At 35.8% G+C, this 19,607-nt stretch overlaps 1 protein-coding gene across 1 annotated transcript in view; it reads right to left on the bottom strand.

Annotated features, from left to right (window-relative positions):
- The window catches only part of WDR27 (WD repeat domain 27), a 90,333-nt gene that overhangs the window by 27,368 nt on the left and 43,358 nt on the right, over positions 1 to 19,607 (bottom strand). The window contains exon 23 of the mRNA XM_058020644.1: positions 13,047 to 13,145. Within this exon, the coding sequence (XP_057876627.1) occupies positions 13,047 to 13,145 (99 nt within the window). The remainder of the gene's footprint in view (positions 1 to 13,046; positions 13,146 to 19,607) is intronic.

The following is a 19,607-nucleotide window of genomic DNA, read 5'->3' on the forward strand; positions in this document are numbered from 1 at the left end:
CATATAAATCCCTACGAAATTAAATTAAGTAATTTTCAATACTATTTTTTATGCTCTACTTATTGGCACAACTTCTTTGAAACCACTGCATGTTACAACTCCCAAAATAACTCAATGGAACAGGAAGTGTTTACAGAAGTGGGACCTTTAAAACTATGACAGTTTTTCACTTCAGCTGTAAGCACTAAGGTAGGCTGGCCAGCTGATTGTTGTGTCAATCAAATGGACTTCAGATCTGATATAATATAGTTTGTTTATAAAACTTTTCATTGAAATAAATAAAAATCTGTCTTCTTTAAATTTTCCCCCATAACATTATAAGTTAACAAAAACCTCTTCCTCTTCTAGCATTTGTCTTAACTATGTAATTTAACAAATATATCAACATTTGTTTTCTTTGACTTGCTCCTGAAGTCTTTTTTTCTTCAGACTTCATCACATTCTTTTTTTTTTGCATTTCCTTCTTAAAGAGAGGCCAGAAATGCTAGCTCTAGATAATTGCATTACCTCTCCTGACATGCAAACAGAAGATAGTATGACTCATTTCACCGTACAAAACTCCATCACATCGGTCAATTTTAATATATTGGTTACATATTAAGGATATTTTCCTTGAAGTTTAATAATTATTTTTCCTTTTAAAATAGCATACGTGTAAGGTTTTAGCTGTTCTAATACACATCACAGTTCCGTAATACACAACCTGATTTAGACAATGAGGGGTTTTCTTAATCCAGCATTGCTTCCTTTCATAAAGGTTTTCTTTTCCTCTGGATGATACTCATACTCTGTGGCTGAGAGATTTATAATGTCTATATGTGCCTGTATAATACAGCCTGGGATTCAAAATTTATTTTGTTCATTAATTACTCCACCCTATAGCTATATGTCTACGGAAAGCAAGTTCATTTTATTGCTGGGTATTCAAAAGACTAACCACTGTCTTACATGACATATTGCATATTTGAATATTTTCAAAAGAAAAAGATATTCTGTTTAAAAAGAATAAAGGCATATAACTCACACTTGAAGAAAAAGTGGAATCATATTTATTTCATACAGACCTTTGTATCTTGAAATATTGCACTTAACTTCCATGAAGGACTTTATTATTTATAAGAGGTTTAAAACTCTGTGTCCGTATTCAAAGTAAAAGTAACAGGAGCTGTTCAAGTCATGGGATAGCAATGCTTGCATAACACTTGGTAAGTCAGCGGGAAAACTAGCTAAACATGCCAGGCTAGCAGCTTCCCAATGGAGAGTGTATCATATTCTGCAGTGCAAACAAAACATTTTCAAGTTGAGTCATTTCACGGACAGAATTTGTTCCAACCTTCAAATATAGAGTATGTTTGAAGTTTGGAAAGAGAACACACTTGAAGTGAAAAACACTTCTTTCAGTAAGTATCACAGCTACTTACATAAATTAGTGATAGAAAAATCTACATTTCAGAGGAGATGCCTCTAGCTGGAACCTATTCAAAACTCCTAGATCACATCTAGATTACAAGCAAAATAAAAGATAGTCCATGTTCTTATTTCATACTCCAAAACCAGTATTCCTCAAAAAAAATAAGAGATTTCAGAAATCCTTATGAATTCTGTAACAAACTACAGCTTGGGTGTCCCTCGTTAGGTACTTTTTTTTTATCCTTATGATGAGTACTAAAGTTATTTCTCTAAAACCACCTTTTTTTGCATGACAGGCATTTATAGGAATCTATTGTTGCAACTGATGTATTCCTATAGACTTTTGGACTGCCTCTCAAAGAAAACAAAAAAATTTCTCAATTTTGTATCAAACTTCATATTAAAACAGTCATGAAGATAGAATGGAAGGAATGCAACTTCTAGCTAGAATCACAGAAGAAAATGTAATATGCTCCAGATACAATAAACTGCTGCCATGTATAGTGTGAATTTTAGTTTACAGTACATCTTCTTGGAAGTTCTCAAGATTTGCCTGACAGTTCTGTGTATTACTCCTAAGGAATTCTAACTCTAATTCTAATTCTACTCCTAAGGAATTTGAAATTCTAAGAAATATGTGCCCTTGAAAGGGTAACATTTATGACATACTCTTTGTATAAATTGTAATCTTGCTCTATGCCTTTTCTTAGAATAATAGCTCTACAACTTCTGTTTCATTTTTTTATTATCATACTATTTATTATATTTGGCATCATACATTTATTTGAAAAATTCTTTAATATAGAAAGGTTAGCTAAAATCTGATAACTGGAATCAGATGTTGCTTTTAACCACTACAGACTTCTCATCCTCAGTGTTCTATTAAAAGTCAAAGTGGGTAATTGCATTTCAATTACTCTGTTCTACAAAGGCTCCTATCCTACGCTCATCATGCTATCTCAAACCTAGGATTTTAATTTCAAAAAGCAACATCTCATGTGTTACATTTCAGTGTGATCTATTTTAAACCAGTGAGGACCAACTGGTGCCTTTGCAGGCCCACTGCTGAGACAGAGTTAATGAAGGTTCATGTACTCAAACTGCTACACAGGATCAGCATTTGTACAAGGAATCCCTTGCCTAAAACCAAAGGTTTAATATGATATATAATTTTTCACTGCCTTCATTAGGCCAGACTGTATAGGACTAGGGGCAAAAATGGTATGGAAAGGCTGGCCTTCAAAACTTTTGAACTGCCATAGATATTCAGGAATTATTCTCTCCGTGGAGTCCATTGCTCATCCTGGAAATATGCTATCAGCATATCAATAGCATATCAATAATTTTTCTTTTAACAATTTTTCCGGTGAGGAACATTTTCATATTGATAGTAGATCTACGAATTTTCACCTTATCTATGAAGTTTCTGAACACTAAAATATCTCAAGCAAATTTCAACATTCTGAAAGGTCTCCCCCATTTTTTTTTTTTATTTAATGCTTAAAATGAGAAAAAACCCAAAACACAAACAGAAAAAACACTTAAAGATGAGTGAAAACAGAACTACATAATGGAATATAAAGAAGAAGGAAGTTCCTTAAATCTTTAGATGATCCATAGAGTTTATGTCTGAGAAAACCGTACTTGACAGACCTGTGTGACAACTCAGAAAACTTCCTATTCCCTAATTAAAATGTAAGGTCAAGTCCTAACAAATATTGTTGAATTTATGGCCATGAGTTTTGAATATACACTGTGAGACCACAGATGATTCCGTCTTGACTGTAAACAAGGGAAAAAAATCTATTTCTGCTGAATATACAAATTTATAATTTGAGATTTAAAACTATGAGCACTCTATCAGCTTTTGGATACACTAATAAAAAGCCTTTGCCAGAAATTTATCTTGGCATAACAGTGAGAAATAAGATTCATATTTCACTAGTCAGTTTTTAGGACCTCTGTTAGTAAAAGTTGCACAACAAAGTAATTTTATTTTCCACTTGTTTCAAAATTTCATATTTAATTAAATTGCTAAATTTGAAAGCAAAAAACAACATATTATAAATGTATTACTAAAACTGTTTTCTCTAATCAGGGTCAAATGTCTGTAGAAATCAAACTGCCAGCTTTATTAAAAACAATTTTCCTGGCACTATTAATTCAATGTAGAATTTCACAGATTTCACACTTTATCAGAAAGGTGCTTCTTTCATTAATTTTAAGTGCATTTTTAATGTGTCTAGGTACAATATATGGTACATACAGATGATAAATACATACACCTATTCAGACAAATCTGGGTAGACACAACTCCAGATATTTCTTTAGTATTTAGCTATCCTTATCATTTCTCAAAGTCTCTGCATCAGAGCAATTGTACTTCCCTTGAACGAGTTAAGTAATTTTCTAAATGGATGCTTGAGTTTTAACTAGTTAATAAGCAAAAGGCTTTACTTTGTCCCAAAAATTCTAGATAAAAAGACAGTCCTATCTTTAAGCATTTTTAATACAAAAATAATTCTTTCCTTTAGAAAGACACAAGATAGAGACCTCATGAGAGCAAAGTCTATAGAGTCATGCCAAGAGAAAAACTGGCTTGTAAAATAATTTTTATCTTATTTAAAGTTGTACTCAGTAATCCATAATAATGAATAAATAGATTTTAACACATTATTGGGATTCAGAAAAGACCATTAAATGATAGGATTTGACATGTCTGCATTAGCTGTAAGAAAACTTGAATAATCTGAATATTGTGGGACAGTTTTAATTCTTGTGAGCATTGGCTCTGAAACAGATTCAGAAAGACAAAAGAAAATAAATAAAAATCTTGTTTCCACTTGTAATCTTTGTGACATGTCCTTGAAAGTGGTTTTGGAGCTGAAAACCCCAGGCATTTCAGGCAAATGATAGTCTCATCTTTATTCAGCTCATGGTGAGTACAGGAAATAGAATAAAATTGAATAATTATGTTATGTTATGCCTGGAGTTTTGCCTAAGAAACTCTGACCCAGTTTGAGGCACCCATAGAGCAGCTATCTGCAGTGTGGGTCCCAGGCCCACCAAGGAAACAAGGACACAAGTGGACACACCTTCAGCATCACTCAGACAGGACTGCAGGGCCCAGGATGAGCTGAGACAAATCCCCTGGATCCTTGGCAGGACACTGTGTAGTTGGTTAGAGGCTCCAGAGAACGCCAGTCCCAGCCAGAGGAGGCCTACACTCTCTGGATCCCAGCAGGAGCAGCCCTGCACCACTCATAAGCTTTCCTTTTGACAGTGATGGCTGAGCACTTTGAAGAAGAGCATTGGGCCCATGGTCCTCTGCCCTGATGAGCACTGCTGTTCTCAAGCTCTCTTGTTTTAGCTTCTTTTCTCACAGAAAATAGGTCAGGCATTTCTAAAACTGATTACGAGGGGAACAAAATCCCCAGGGAAATGAACAGGTATTGGTATTGCCCACCTCAAAAACATTTGTAACCATTTAGTTCAGGAGTACACCTGCTTCAGACTGAGCACTTTGAGCCTTACAAGTGTCAGAGATGCAGAGGTTTGACATCCTGTGGAAACCCAGTTGAACTTGATGAACACAAACTTTAAAAACCACACTTCCCACATGCTTTTTGCAAATTTTGTTCAGTCCTTCAAATCATCATAGAACGATCCACAGCTCTCACACCCATCAGAAGGTTCATGCCTTCTTCTCACAAAGGGGGAGAAGACAACACCTAGGGTGGAACATGATTAGCTATTCGGTCCCTTCTACTAATGCAGGGCTGGGAAGAAATATGAGAGATTTCCTCAGCATGTACTGCTTGGGAAAGGAGGAGATAGAAACAATAAAATTCAAATTTAAATTTGAATTAGAAATTTAATTAGAATTAGAATTAAATAGAACAGAACAGAATCAAAATGGAAGAGACTCACAAGTATCATCTAATCCAATTTCCTAATCACTTCAGGGCTGACCAAAAATTAAAGCATGATATTCAAGCATTGTGCATTGACCTGTTCGTGTGTTTCACCACTCTCTCTCTAAAGAAATGTTTCATCACATCAACTCAACCTCCTCTAATGGATGTATCCTTGAGCCATTCCCACATGTCCTGTCACTGGACACTAGGGAAAAGAGATCAATGCCTTTATGTTCCTCATCATGAAGCTGCAAAGAGCAATGAGGTCACTGCTCAGCCTCTTTTCTCCAAAGTAAGCAAGCTCAAAGTCCTTAGCTGCTCCTCACAGGGTTTGAAAACCTGCTATGATGGAGTGACTGCAATGGTCCACAAGGGAAAACTGACTGTTGTCATCTATCTGGGCTTGTGGCAAGGCCTTTGACAAGGGCCCACATGACATCCTTGTCTCTCAACTGGAGAGACATGGATTTGAAAGGCAGATTTGAAGGGTAGATAAGGAATTGGCTGGATGCCAGAAGGTCAAGGAATGTGATTCTCCACCTTTACTCTGCTCTCAAGGAAACCTAAGCTGGGATAATGCATCTAGCTCTTGGGTCCTCAGCACAAGAAAGATGTGGGGTTGGAGTATATCCACAAAATGATCAGAGGAGTGGAGCACCTCTCCTAAAACAAGCTGAGAGAGCTGGTGTTGTTCGTCCTGGGGAAAAGGTGGCTCCAGGAAGATCTTATTGTGGTCTTTCAGCACTTAAAGTGTTTTAAAAAAAAGGAGAGTGACCCTTTATACATTTAAATAGTGATAGGACATGGCGGGGTGGTTTAAATTAAAAGAGAGATTTAGGTTAGATGCTTGGAAGAAATGCTTTACTCAGAGAGTAGTGAAGGAATGGCACAGGTTGGCCAGGAAAGTTGTGGATAGCCCATCCCTGGAAGGGTTAAAGATCAAATTGGATTAGGTCCTCAGCAACCTGGTCTTATGAGTGACAACCCTGTCCATGGCAGAGTGATTTGGAATAGGTTGTATTTAATGTACCTTCTACCCCAAGACATTCAATGATTCAGGTTAAAGAATCACACACATCACGTTGACATTTTAAAAGAGTCTCCATAATTGTCACTTTTCTTTCTCCATATCTAGCTTCTCTCTGCAATGGACCGTGTCACAGAAGAAAAAGGCAGTGGCAGTGCCAGTGTGATTTGCCCCAGATGTTAGCAGAGGAGCAGAAAGGAAGGCATTAACTGTTGGAATAAGTCCCAGATTTGTGTTTGTTTCTGGTGTGGTATGATATGGCATGGCATGGCATGGCATGGCATGATATATCAGCAGGGAAATTAGCTATTTCTTTCAAGAAATCTTCTTACATGAGCAAATAACTAGCTGGATAGAATACAACTACAATTCTGCAAAAAACCATGTCACAGTGTTTCAGCAACTACAATATTCCAGACAGAAACATTGTGAATGATTTATGAAAAAGCACCAATTAACCAGTCCCTTCAGGTGACAAAATTAGTATTTTAATGCATGTATTACCATAATTTTAAAATATTTCAAACACCACTCTTCAGAAGCACAGCAACTAGTGGTGATTGCAGATGTTGAATATTTCTATGAGATAAGAGAAAGGGCCACAAGATCCCCTTACCAATATGTACTTTTCCCTGCCTACCCCACCACACAGCACAGCCCTGAAAGCAAGAAGGCAAAGCAAAAGTCCCCCCAGTTGCCAGATCAGCTCACAGGGAAAACTTGTTAGGGAGGGCAGAATCAAGCACTTCTGAGACTGCTGTACTTTACGAAGTGGACTGGAAGAAGAGCGGCAGCTTTAAAGAATTTCTGCTTCGCGCCTTTCTCCCTTTATGCTGAACACAGTTCAGATACAGCCAGGAGCTGGGCCAAGATATTTGGTGTGGCTATATCATACTCCATCAGTCAGCTGGAATCATTTTATGTTGCTATTTTAATTTAAGACAGAAGTTGAGTCTGTTTTTCTTTTCATATTTAATCTGTTAGCTAAGACTTAGCTTTCCCTTTTCCAAAAGCTCATTTAGAATGCAGCTTATTCCACACTTCATTTTGGTTGTACTTCATCTAAATATATTTTAATGGCTGAACTCTGATTTGTTATACATCCACTATACGTTTGCATCATGACTGCCAATTAATTTGGCTTTAAATTTCTCAAAGACTATGTAAGAAGGGAGAATCTTAGAAGGCAAATGCTGGAATTTTAATTGAAATGGAGTAAGAAGCTTTGTACCTGTTCTACATGAAAAGCCCAGAAACTTTAGAATTGGAACTTCCCACAGAATGGTTTCTAGTATCAACAAATGTTCAACTGCATTCTATGAATACTATCTGTTGAGTGAGTTAAATACAAAACTTTTCAAGAAAGAGAAATAAGATACCTTGATAGCTTCCTAAAGTGCTATATAAGATAATTAAATTGAAAATTCTATTTCTCTATGAAAAATGTAGCTGAACAAACTCCTAACCATTAGTCCTTTCGTTCTTCCTGTTTGGCAAATTTCAGCTCCTCTGGACAGAGGAGGAGACTGTATTCAAAGTATATTTCACAGAATACTTTTTTACATGCCCCTTCATGGAGCATTAAAAGCAGATACTCACTTGTTTATCCCCTTTCAATATTGTATTATTGGCTTTTAAAAGACAGGTGTTGTAGTGTGTAAAGGGAGCAAGTGAGGTTTATCTCATCTGGAAGCTTCCCTTTATTTCCTTTGAAAAGATGGGGTTTTTTCTGAGACACTGAACACACCAATTTTCAGAACTGTTAAGAGCAACCTCCTGTTCTCAGCAGCTCTGAAAACCAGGTGACAGGAATCTCACTTTCCCTATCTCTTTCTGAAACAAGGCTTAACCAGAAGTTCAGAAACCATAATTCTTAACCTTGCAGTTTTCATCTCTTACTCAGGGCTTTCGTTCCCTCCCTCTGGGCACTCTCTTCTTCTCTCCAACATCATCACTCCATACATATGTTCTCCTCCAGTTCTTAGTCTCCACCATTCTCTCTTCACTCTCTGTCTGACAGTTTCCAAGAAGCTGTCTGTTCTCCAAATTATCCCCGTCACTACAGTTAGTGCCTTTCCTTCCCGCTCCCAGCCAATCCTCTCTCTTTCCAGTCCACAGGGAAGCCTGTCTAGATACTTGGTAAACAGAACTCACATTGAACAGCAGAGTAACCAATTGTTCCAAACCAGCCCTTGCAGCCTACTAGTGCCATTCAATAAAGTATCTACCCTTGTAAGACGTACCATAAAGATTTTATGACAAATGTGCTATGACTTGAGATGCTTGCCCCTGCAAGCATATTTATCTAAAATCATGTGGTGTACAGCTGTTTTTTGCTGGCAACACACTTAAAATGCATAGAGCATTCAATGATTGAACTGAATTATACTGTCCTTCCTAGCTTATAGAAGGTTCTTTCTTTCTCTTTAAAAATCTGCCATGCTTCTTCATATGTTTTTCATATTTATTTGCAAGAATTTTTTTGTATAAACAGTTTTTTGCACTAAACAACATCAACTCATATTTTAATACATTGATACACAACATTATTGGAGATTTTTAGAAACTGCAAAAGAAATTATCCTTCTGCTATAAACAGTGACATACTTGTTCAGTGATGAACTCAATTTTGAATTCTCAGGGATTGGAATAAATTCAGTAGGACTATCTGCTGTGTCATACGAATAGCCTAGTTATCCACAGGCTCAGCAGCCCTTGTAGCTGGAGAGTGGAACAGCCCAAAGATCTGCATTCTTTTCTGTCAAAGCAGTTTTTAAGATGGCAAGAGCCAAGATCTGCAAATATAACCACTGGCTCAAAGGCAGCAGCCAAACAAGATGCTGTAGGAAACCAAGCCCACTTTGAGAATCTCCCGAAGGTGGGTAGAGCTGAAGATCCTCTTTTCCCCCAAGATACATAGACTGGCACTTCTCTGCTTTGACTCGATTTCTAAATCCATTTAACTGTTGAAAGTTTGAAAGTTGAATGGTTATCCATTTCTCCAAACCTGAAGACTATCTCAAAATTTTTAAAATGCGGTAGGCTTGTATACAACACAGTTGTATCAGTCAATGACTGCCAATAATTTATTTTTAAATCACCATCTCACATAAAAAAACCCCCAAAGTTTGTCATGTCCCAGTGATTGGTTTGGTCAACAATACTGCAGGTGCTGTTCCATTTGAAGAGATCTTTTTACCCCAATTTCTACTTCTCATAAGCCTTAGAGTCTTACAGAATAAGAAAGGGCACATGCAGCTGCCTTGAACTGCTTTATATGAGTATTTTGGTACCATTTACAAGCTGATCTATAACAACTCATGAAATATCAGGACAAACTGCATTAACTGCTGTCCCTTCTTTTTTTTAATAATACTATCACAATAAATCTGTACATTTGAGGATGAAAATAGAAGGATATTTAATATGATGGTGAATAAAAATAAAATATTGATAAAATTTAATCAGACTGATACTTCAGTAATTTGAATAGAAAATTAAACCGGTATGTTTGTTAAATTTAGGAAATTTCTGGTCCCTATCATCATTCACTTCACTGAGATTAACCAAATGTGAGTACACAGATTTGGCTAACAGTTCAAGAAGACAAGAACAGAAATACATTCATCCTCAGAAAAGGTCAGTAGGAGGCTCTATATTTTTTTTTTAAATGCAACTGTCTCCTTTGGCTGAATGTTGGTAAAGGAAATATCTTCTCACCAGACATAAACTGCAGTACAGTCTTTGGCAAAGACAGTCTTCCTACAAAGATTGCATTACTCCTAAACTATATAAGGAATATTTAACAAAAGAGAACAGGTTTGTGAAATGAGCAGAGAGTTTAAGAATTGATATCAAGATGCATGAGAACATGCTGACATCTCTTTAAATAGGAAGAACATTTAAATAGTCTCTCACTTTCTTGGTCATTTCTGATTTGTCACTCAGTTAAATTATACTCTGCTTCAGAAGGTTCTCAGCCAGGCCAGCTGACCAACTGTGTAGGCTCAGCTCACCAAAAGCATGAAACTACCTCCCGTAGTGTTTCAATGGGGTGCTAGCAATGCACACTGATTTCAAAGTCCTGATTCTGTAATGAAAAAAAAAAACTATCATCATAGCATATACCAATATTCAACTTCACAAAACCAGCAGATGAGAATAGAGTCCCCATTTGCTTTTATCCTGCTTCAAAATCACAGAGATTACCTATTGTTTCCATATTTAGTACATAAGACTCACCCCTTTTTTAATTTAGACTGACTAAATGTGTTATAGTTAATAACTACAGTTACTATAGCTAAACACTACAATAATGTATACTCTCTAAAATAGATTGAAATGCTACTAATGGTTTTGGTAAGATAAATATTCTTCCCTACTTAAGTTTTGAACAATAAGTGAAAACCAGGAAGTGACAACAAGAAGCCAAAACTGAGAAATCATCTTGAAAATTAAGATAAGTGCAAATTTTCTAGCTTATTCCCCTTCTCCAGCTTTCATGGCAATCATTTTATAATTATTTCAGAGTACCATATGATGAAAGCAACAATGCCCCCTATAATAATATCATATCCATCCAGGGTTTTTCCCTCTTTTCTGGAAGAACACTTATGCAAGTGAGAGTTATAAAAATGGTTGGAATAAGCTCCCTCATGGACAGGTGCTGGGCAAGCAACAACTGAACTGGAGCACTAACAGAACACCACACTTGTGGCTGGATGTTTCCACAGCAAAAGACTTAGTTATGATATCTGAATTTCACTCATCAGCCACTTTCTTTTTTTCACCCATTTTGCTTTCTCCTGCCAGTGTTTCCCTTTGAATGCAATGGGACTTTATGCAGTGGCAGTTCAGAATCAAATATAAATCTTAATTGCATTAATTCAAACATTGTATGAAACAACAATAGAGTCAATTTTAAATCCCCAACCAGTAGTAGAAATGTGCACAAAAATCTTCCAGTACTGGAAACTCTGACTGCCTAAAACAAAGTCTTTCTTTCAAGGTATGGGATTACTCTTTTCTGATTAATTTATGGTTTTCTTCTTTTCTACTCTACAGGCTTATCATTGCATTGCTTAGCAGCTTCTCCTAGTGCCTTGGAATGTAATTTCATGCTAAATTCTATGTTGGAAAACTCAGGTAGATTTTTGGGTTTTTTGGATTGGTTTTTGTTTCTGTAACTCCCACAAAAACAATTACTTAGAAAGCATTTTGGAGTGCAGAATTATTTGGTTAATCAAATTTACATTTCATCTGTAAATTTGCAGCAGTTTAACACATTCCTTGCAATTAGTAAAGTGTTTCTGATAAAACCATCTTCGAAATCTTTCCCCACGAGAATATCTATGGGGAAAGCCATCAGCTGGTTCAAGACCACAGGCCTGGTTTCTCAGGAAAGAGCTCTTCAAGAAAAGAGTCTGAACTTCAGATTTGGCTCTAACTATAATACTTAATTGACTGTGTAATGTTTGATAAAATTCAGTATTAAAGGGTTTGTGCCCCAAGGCACACTCCCATACCAGTCTGGCTTGGAGCCACAGCCAAAGCTTATTTTACACCATTTGTAGATTCTGTCCCCTTGATTAACAACTGATTTTCCTGAACTTAATTATTTCCAAGTCTTGATTCACACTACTACTGCAATTGAGCCTAGACTTCTAAAAACTGAACTCTAATCAGACATTTTCCACTAAAATGCATTCCAGCAGCTGGTCCACAGAGTTCTGCAAGACTACAGTCATCTCTATTCTTACAGTATACCTTTTTTGCAGAAATATGTTCAGAGCTAAACCTTGCACTATTCTTGATTTGCAAAGTTTAATAAACCATACAATTTGGTTGAATATAACATTGCTGAATCCAAACACTGGAAAGACATAATGTTAACCCTAAGACAGCAATAAACAATTTGTCAGTTCAAACAATATATACATAAAGCATAAAACTTCCAGAATTTCTAAAATCACAGAAGTGCTAGCATCTATATTTACACATGGAAGGAGCTATATAAATGTTACAATACTCCTACAAGTAAAAGAATGTTATTTACTCTATAAGTATCTTTAATAGCAACAAGCACAGTCAGTGGTGAGGAGGCAGTGAAGTAAACAGAAGCTACTGTCCACTCTTACATAAATATATATATATACTTTATATATACTATACTTTATATATACTTTAATGACATTGTTGTGTCATTAAAGTAAGGAACAAAAAAGTAGAAAGTATAAGGCTTCAATGCAAATTCAATATATGAAAACAAAGAGGGTACATCCATAGGATTTAACTTCTTTAAAAACAGCATACAAAGAATTCACGTGATAAACTAGCTGCAGGGAAGCTTGAGTGTCAAAATAATACTTAGAAAATAAACCTCTTTGTACATATTGCTGCACTGCAATTAAACCATTACACTGAAATGAAATGCTGTTAACATAGTACAATGATCACTAAACAAATAGAAATTGTTACTGCATAATGCCAACTTCTTTGAAGTACTTTTCACCCATAGATATCTAAAAGGTTCAAAGCACAACAGTAATAGTTTTTCAAAATATTGTGATAAAGCAATTTTAATAGCTATTCTGACACAGCACACTTGAAATAATATTACTTTTTAAATCTTTCAGGCCTTTGAATGATTTTACATGCTTTCATTACAAAGAGGAAAAAAAGTAATGGCTTACCTGTGGAGATGAGGGATTAAAACTGACATTGATTACAGATTCTGTGTGTCTCCCCAGTTTTTGCAAAAAAGTGCTTGAACGCATTTCATATATATAAGCCTAAAAACAATGAGTTGGTATTTTCAGTATTAAAAAATAACCACATTCTTGAAGCATTAAGTTACAGTACAGTAACTCTAAATATATAGCCTACAAAGAAGTTAGAAAATTTTAATCATTGGAGTTATCTCATTTAGAAAGGTATTAGATTCCATTTTTAAAAAGGTATTTAAATTCCACAGAACATATTTTAAAATGTGTTTTTAAAGGGTAATTTTTTTTTACCTGCCTCTTGAAGTACACCTAATGTTTAGTTATTTACTGGGGAAAGAGTGCATTATTCTTTTCATAAATACTTTTTTTTTTTTTAGTTAATTTAAGCATTTGCTAAATTATCCCAAATTATAGAAATCAATTCTAAGATATTGATGACTTTCATATCTGTTTAGGTCTTGTACTGCCCAGGGTGTATCCTTGCAAGGCCTTTTAATAAATATCTACTTTATTACTTTAACTCTGTCTAGCCTCTGTTTCAGGTCAGCCTCTTTAGGCTTCAGTTCCCTTTTTTGGAAGGAGTAACAGAGAAGAGGCAAAGTCAATGATAGCAAGAATCAAGAGCACGAAGTTCTGATTCACAAAGAAACATGCTCCATCTTTTAACCAATAGAACATATCACAGAGAGGCACTAGTGAAGTTGAAATTTTTCCATCATAATCCAGTGGCTTGCAGAACTTTGCCAGAATTATCCAGTAAAAATTAGTTTTCCATTCCAGATCCTTAGTTTAATTTGGGAAGGAATATGTTCATTTTTGGCTTAATCTTTATGTCCCTGTTCCACTCTGTAAAATAGATGTGATAATATTTCACTATTTTTTGAACAAAACTCCAAAGTTTGTTAAACCCAGGTATTATGGTAATTTATTCTCTTCCACACTGTTTCTAAATCAACCATTTGGCTCATACCTTTCTTTCAAAAATGCTATCAAGCAGTCCTGCAGCTTAATTACAATCTAGCAAGAGTGTATTTGGTGCTGTAGTCACACTTCTCAGCCTAAAAAGCACTCAAACCCTTACATCCCACCTTTCAAGGGATGACTCTTAGCTCTGAGCTAGAGATTAGGCTGGGATGCAGCACTTTTCCAAATTGCCACATTGTACAGCCAGATTCATTGGATCAGAGGAAAGTCATGACAAGCAGCCACTGGCAGAAACCCACCTGTAGCTAACCACCAAAGCCCTGGGAAAGACCAGATATGGGAAAGCCCTTTCCTCTGACCTTTACCACAAAGACTCTATGCTCATATTGAACAGCTGCCAGGCAAAACACACAAAACATGGCAGGGAACACAACCTGCCCATTGATCACTCTTACAAACCTATCCTAATGGAACTACTGCTAAACGTCTTTCCAGTACTGTATTCCTAGCCCCGTAAATCTTATATATTTAGGTGTTACGGTTCAACAGAAAAAGGAGCAGAGTCTCTAGCTACATGCAAGAATAGTTTATTACATTGTAGCAGGTATCATCTCTTCCAATAACTGAAAGGAAAAGTAATGGTAATTTTCTGAGTAATTCTGACATGCAAGACAATAAAATCTGATTAAAAGAAAAGCATCATCATATAAAAGTGGGTAAAACCAGCTTCTGTTTAAGTAGCTCTAGCCATAGATATTTAAACTAGTCAGTGACAATCTAAATTTGGGGAATAAAAGTTAACTTGGTTAAAGATTGAAAGTACATTCATTTTTAACTTCAAAAGTTTAAAAACAAAATAAAACATAAACCCAAAAGAGAATTATATTTTAACAGAACTAACACTCATAACAAGAAGAATAACTCCAGTATAAACATCCTTCTGCTACAGTGTGCCATCATTTTAGTTTTGCTGTATTTTCTGATGTCATCCAAATGGTTTTTCTGTTCTATACTTACTAGATTATTTTAGCATATTCTTTTCTACAGAAAAAAAAGGAAATAACAGTAACTGAAAAATAAATGATACCATTAACACTAGCCACAGAAGAATAAAAAAAGCTTGAAAATATGAAATCAATGACAGAGGAAAAACAGATTTTCAGCAAACCACATGGAATGAAAAAGAAAAAACAGTCTAGGAAGCATTCAGCAATACCCAAAATGCATATGTGCATATAATGTTTTAGACTTTAGCCAAAGTCAATCCCCTTTTTTTATATTAAGACGAAATTTGTCTAATAAAAATACTGATGCAGTAGATATTGGTATTTCCTTTCCAATTCTTGCTGAGGGTCAGCCAAAAGTAAAAATAATTTACCTGCACCAACAGCTTCCAAAGAAGTTTCCTGGACCCATAACCACATACTTCCTTGTATTTCCTTTCACTAGACATTTGAAGAACATTTGGAGTAGTCAGTTTTCAGTAACCCAGAGTGTGACAGTGTATTTAGCACCCTACAAGTATACACAAGCTTCTGCTTTTTTCCCTAGACTTGTACCAAGAGACAGGGAAGAAAGACAAAGGCCCTTCCCTGAGTGGAGGAATTTGTACCCAAATGGAAAATTACTTAATTCTACTGCATTGGTAGACAGAGTGTGCTAGATAAATTGATGTTTTATCTGCAGAGTTTCACTGTAAATTCTTTCCTCTGTTTTCTCACACTCTAACTTCAAAGGAAACTTGTTCCCATCTGTTCCCATTGCCCCCTAGTCCAACCCATGGCCATAAACATTTGTGTCAAACTACTTACACTCCTACAGCCTCCTGGGATAGGAAAGAGGGGAAAGCAAATCATAAGCACTTGACTAATAACAGAAGAATTTTCCTTGTTATCAGCTTTTGCACAGGGATCAGAAAAGCAACACCAGTTTCAAGTAAAATGCTTTGTTGCTGCTGTGGCTTTAAGCTGAAGTGTGTATTTTACAAGCAAATCACAGGAAAAGAACACAACTAACAAACAAACAAACAGAAAGACATTGATATCTAAGATACCTAATTTGGCCTTACACAAATAGAGATGTTTTCCTCATGTTTTGCATGGACTGGCCAATGTCATCATTTTTCTGTGACTATTTTTCCTAATATTTCATATGAGCTACAGAAGACAGAAATATAATCAAGTCCCTTGATTGAGGGATAGAGTCCCTTGGTAATCTAACATGTTTTTATAAAAGACATCTGTCATTATTAATAAGGCATTATCGCCCATTTGCTTCCATCAGTGCCATCAAACTTGATACATAATCCTGCAGTACATTATATGTGTTTGACTTGCACTCCATCACTCCCTATTTATACTGGGGCACATATTCCACTGAACCATGTATTTTTCCTCAATTTCAGGCTAAAAAAGCTCATGAACTACTTATACTAAAGAAAAATAACAATTAACCTGAAGCAGACACCGAGCATGGAAAGTTTCAGCCCAGAATGTTCTTACTTATAAGCAACTGCAAACAGAATTATAGTGGAAAGTGTTAGACTACCTTAACTATAGGTATTGGTGCCAAATCCACACATAATAAAACAGATTTCATAAGTATCCTAAGCATTGATTAATGCTCTTCAGTCCCAAGATATCTTATACACTTACCACATGGTAGCATGGAAAGTCTAATCAAGCCTGGCACCAAAATGTTGAGTACAGTACACCCTCTCAGAGTCCCTTTCCTTTTTAATGACTCTTATGGAGGCTCTCTTTCTGGTAGTCACAGGAAACTTCCCACTACTGTAAGATCCCAGTTTCCATATGATTTCCTTTGACATAACTAAAAAAATGAGTGACAGTGAACATTATTAATGCTCTTTATTATTAAAATAATATTACACATATCATTCATCTTCCAAGATGCAGGGGATATTTTTCAAATGTATCAATCTTCTGGCAGTTATAGATAACACATTTGAATTTTTCTCACTAAAAAAAAATTACATAAACCATATCTGACTTCCCTCTCTAAGCCACCCTTCTATGAAGGTTCCAAATTGTAATTTTTGCCAATTCAGTTTCTATTTAATTTGCTAATTTTAAGGCCTAATGTATGTGATTGTTTTTATTTGTTTTAGTTTTATTTGTTTAGAAATTTATGCAGCACCATGCACCACTGAATTTAGGTTGCCTTTACTTTTAGAACACACAAAGTGTTGTCAGAGTACAGAATTATAAATGGAAGACTTTTTTCTAAGAATTCACATCTCACTATGAAACAGCATGGTTGCATCACACCCACTTTGGCTCTTTTCTGACTGCTGCTAGGATTCTGCTCTGTATCAATAGTTCCAATAATTGCATTTCCTGCTTGTGCACTGGTGTTGACTGACAGCAGTACTGAAAGATTCAGATGCTGCCAAGGACCTTCAACCAGATGTTTGTACCAGATGTACCAATCATACCCAGAATTCAACTACTGTCAAGAACTGAGACCAAGAAGTACACATATAGAAAACACAAGTCCTGTGGATATAAACCTATATAAACTACATAAACTATATATCCACTTTTAGCACCTCACTGCTGTATGCATTCCAAAATGAACATTGGGTATGCATATCTACTTCACCTTCCTGTTTTGTCTACAGTTGAACATGGGGCATTATCTTTTATAAAATTAGTTTTCTTTAGCAAAATGGCTAATTTCTCACACTTCCTCCTATCTCTCAAAAGCATCAGCAAAATTCAGTGTTAACACAGTAAAAAATTACAGACTCATAAAATTCAGTTTGAAAAAAAAAAGTTGTTTGGTAGTAGTTAAATAACAATACATCTATAGGCATCAAAAAATCATCCTCTACCTCTCTCAGCTGCTAATCTGGTTTTGTGGTGGTCAGGTCTGAGGTGTACTGGCCTAGATAAGCAGTAGCCTGAACTGACCATAAAGCACACAAGAACAATTAATGTTCTTATACTCAGATAACTCCATGCTTCATAAAATAACCTACAAAAGCCAAGATTTTCAGCCATCTTCAAAGATACACCCAAAGAGACAGTGAAGTAACAGCACACTCGAAGTCATGACTGTACAATCAAGAAAGCAATATTTATCTTTTCACTTCTAGGATAATGGGCCTAACAGCCAACCACGTTACCAAGGAATCCAAAAAACCTCAGGCTCAAGAGCAAAACAAAACTGTGTTCCTCTTTGGAAAGAAGTAGATTTTCTCCATCAACAGCTGGCAGAGAGGCTGTCACAGCCTGTCATTCATTCTCTGCTATGGATTTTGTTCTGCCAAGCAATGTCAGTCCTGCCTTCTCCTCAGTAAACATTACTAATGCTGTTTTCTCCAGATGTTTCCTGTTAAAGCCTATCTTAGTTAAACAGTACGGACACATAAGATAAAACTTGAGTAATATATAATTGGAATACCAATCACACTGGAAACCAAAATGCTTCAGATAGTTGCTACCACTGCTTCATACAATACATTCTGTTCTGCAAGCCCTCTGGTATGAAGTGTAGACCAAGACAACAAATTCAGTACAATACCAATAGCATACATTTCTAAAAGTAATTTTTCGGTAAAGAAAATATCTTCTTTTCTCCAAATAAAGTAATAAAGTATACTTCATCATATATCAAATATACCTAATTTAAACCTTAGTGATGCCTCCAAGATACACTCCCAAGAGATATGGAACAAAGCATTCTAGACTACTAACTAGTCCTATCTCACCCATTTATATACAACTACATCAGAATATCTTTGCCAACTCCCTCATTTGTAGTCTTTTACCTAGCATTATTAGTACCTAAAAAGTTCTAATGAAGTGGGCTATTAAAGGGAGAAAATCAACCACACAGTTTTATCATTCACATTTGGGATTTCCTGAGGTGTTTCTTCTTTGGTATCTAGATAATTTTATGTAATTTTTAACCTAATCAGATGCAATTTTAAATCTTAACACACCACAGACACACAAGGATGGAAGGATTTCACATAAGATCAAAGCAGCTGATCACAACAGTAACAAACTGAAACAGGCTTCATCTAAACTCTTAAAGACAAGAGGAGAGAGGAAAGATACCATTGCTAATCTCGATTTTATAAGTCAGAACTGAGCCACAGAAAGACTAAGGTGGCTAATAATATATTTATGGGGGTTGAGAAATACAATCTTCTTGGCAATGATTACATTAGGAAGTAGTGCAGTGCAAGAGGAGTAGAGGTACAGAGTGCTGGCAGCCCAACTCACAAATGTATTTTTTGGTAGTAAAGCATTACAGTATATTGCTCAGCAGCATTGATTTTTTATTAGGAATATCAATCTCTGTAGATACTTAAATTAAGGTATCAACTATAAACAAATTCTACAAATTCTAGTTTGTATTATGTCTGATGCAGGATCTTGTATCTGAAAATAACTCAGTCTGCAAAAAATATCAGGTCTGGGTTTGCATCCAGCTACCACTCACAGGTTTGCAAAACTCTTTGGATTTGCCCCTGGACCAGCATCACTTGCATAGTGAGAACTTACTCTAAAACAAATTTTGCATGAAGGTTAATATTCAGGGACTCACAAGTGGTTGTTAGACTGATGTTATGTA

The sequence above is a fragment of the Melospiza georgiana genome, chromosome 3, assembly GCF_028018845.1.
Source record: "Melospiza georgiana isolate bMelGeo1 chromosome 3, bMelGeo1.pri, whole genome shotgun sequence".
NCBI classification, from domain to species: Eukaryota; Metazoa; Chordata; class Aves; order Passeriformes; family Passerellidae; genus Melospiza; species Melospiza georgiana.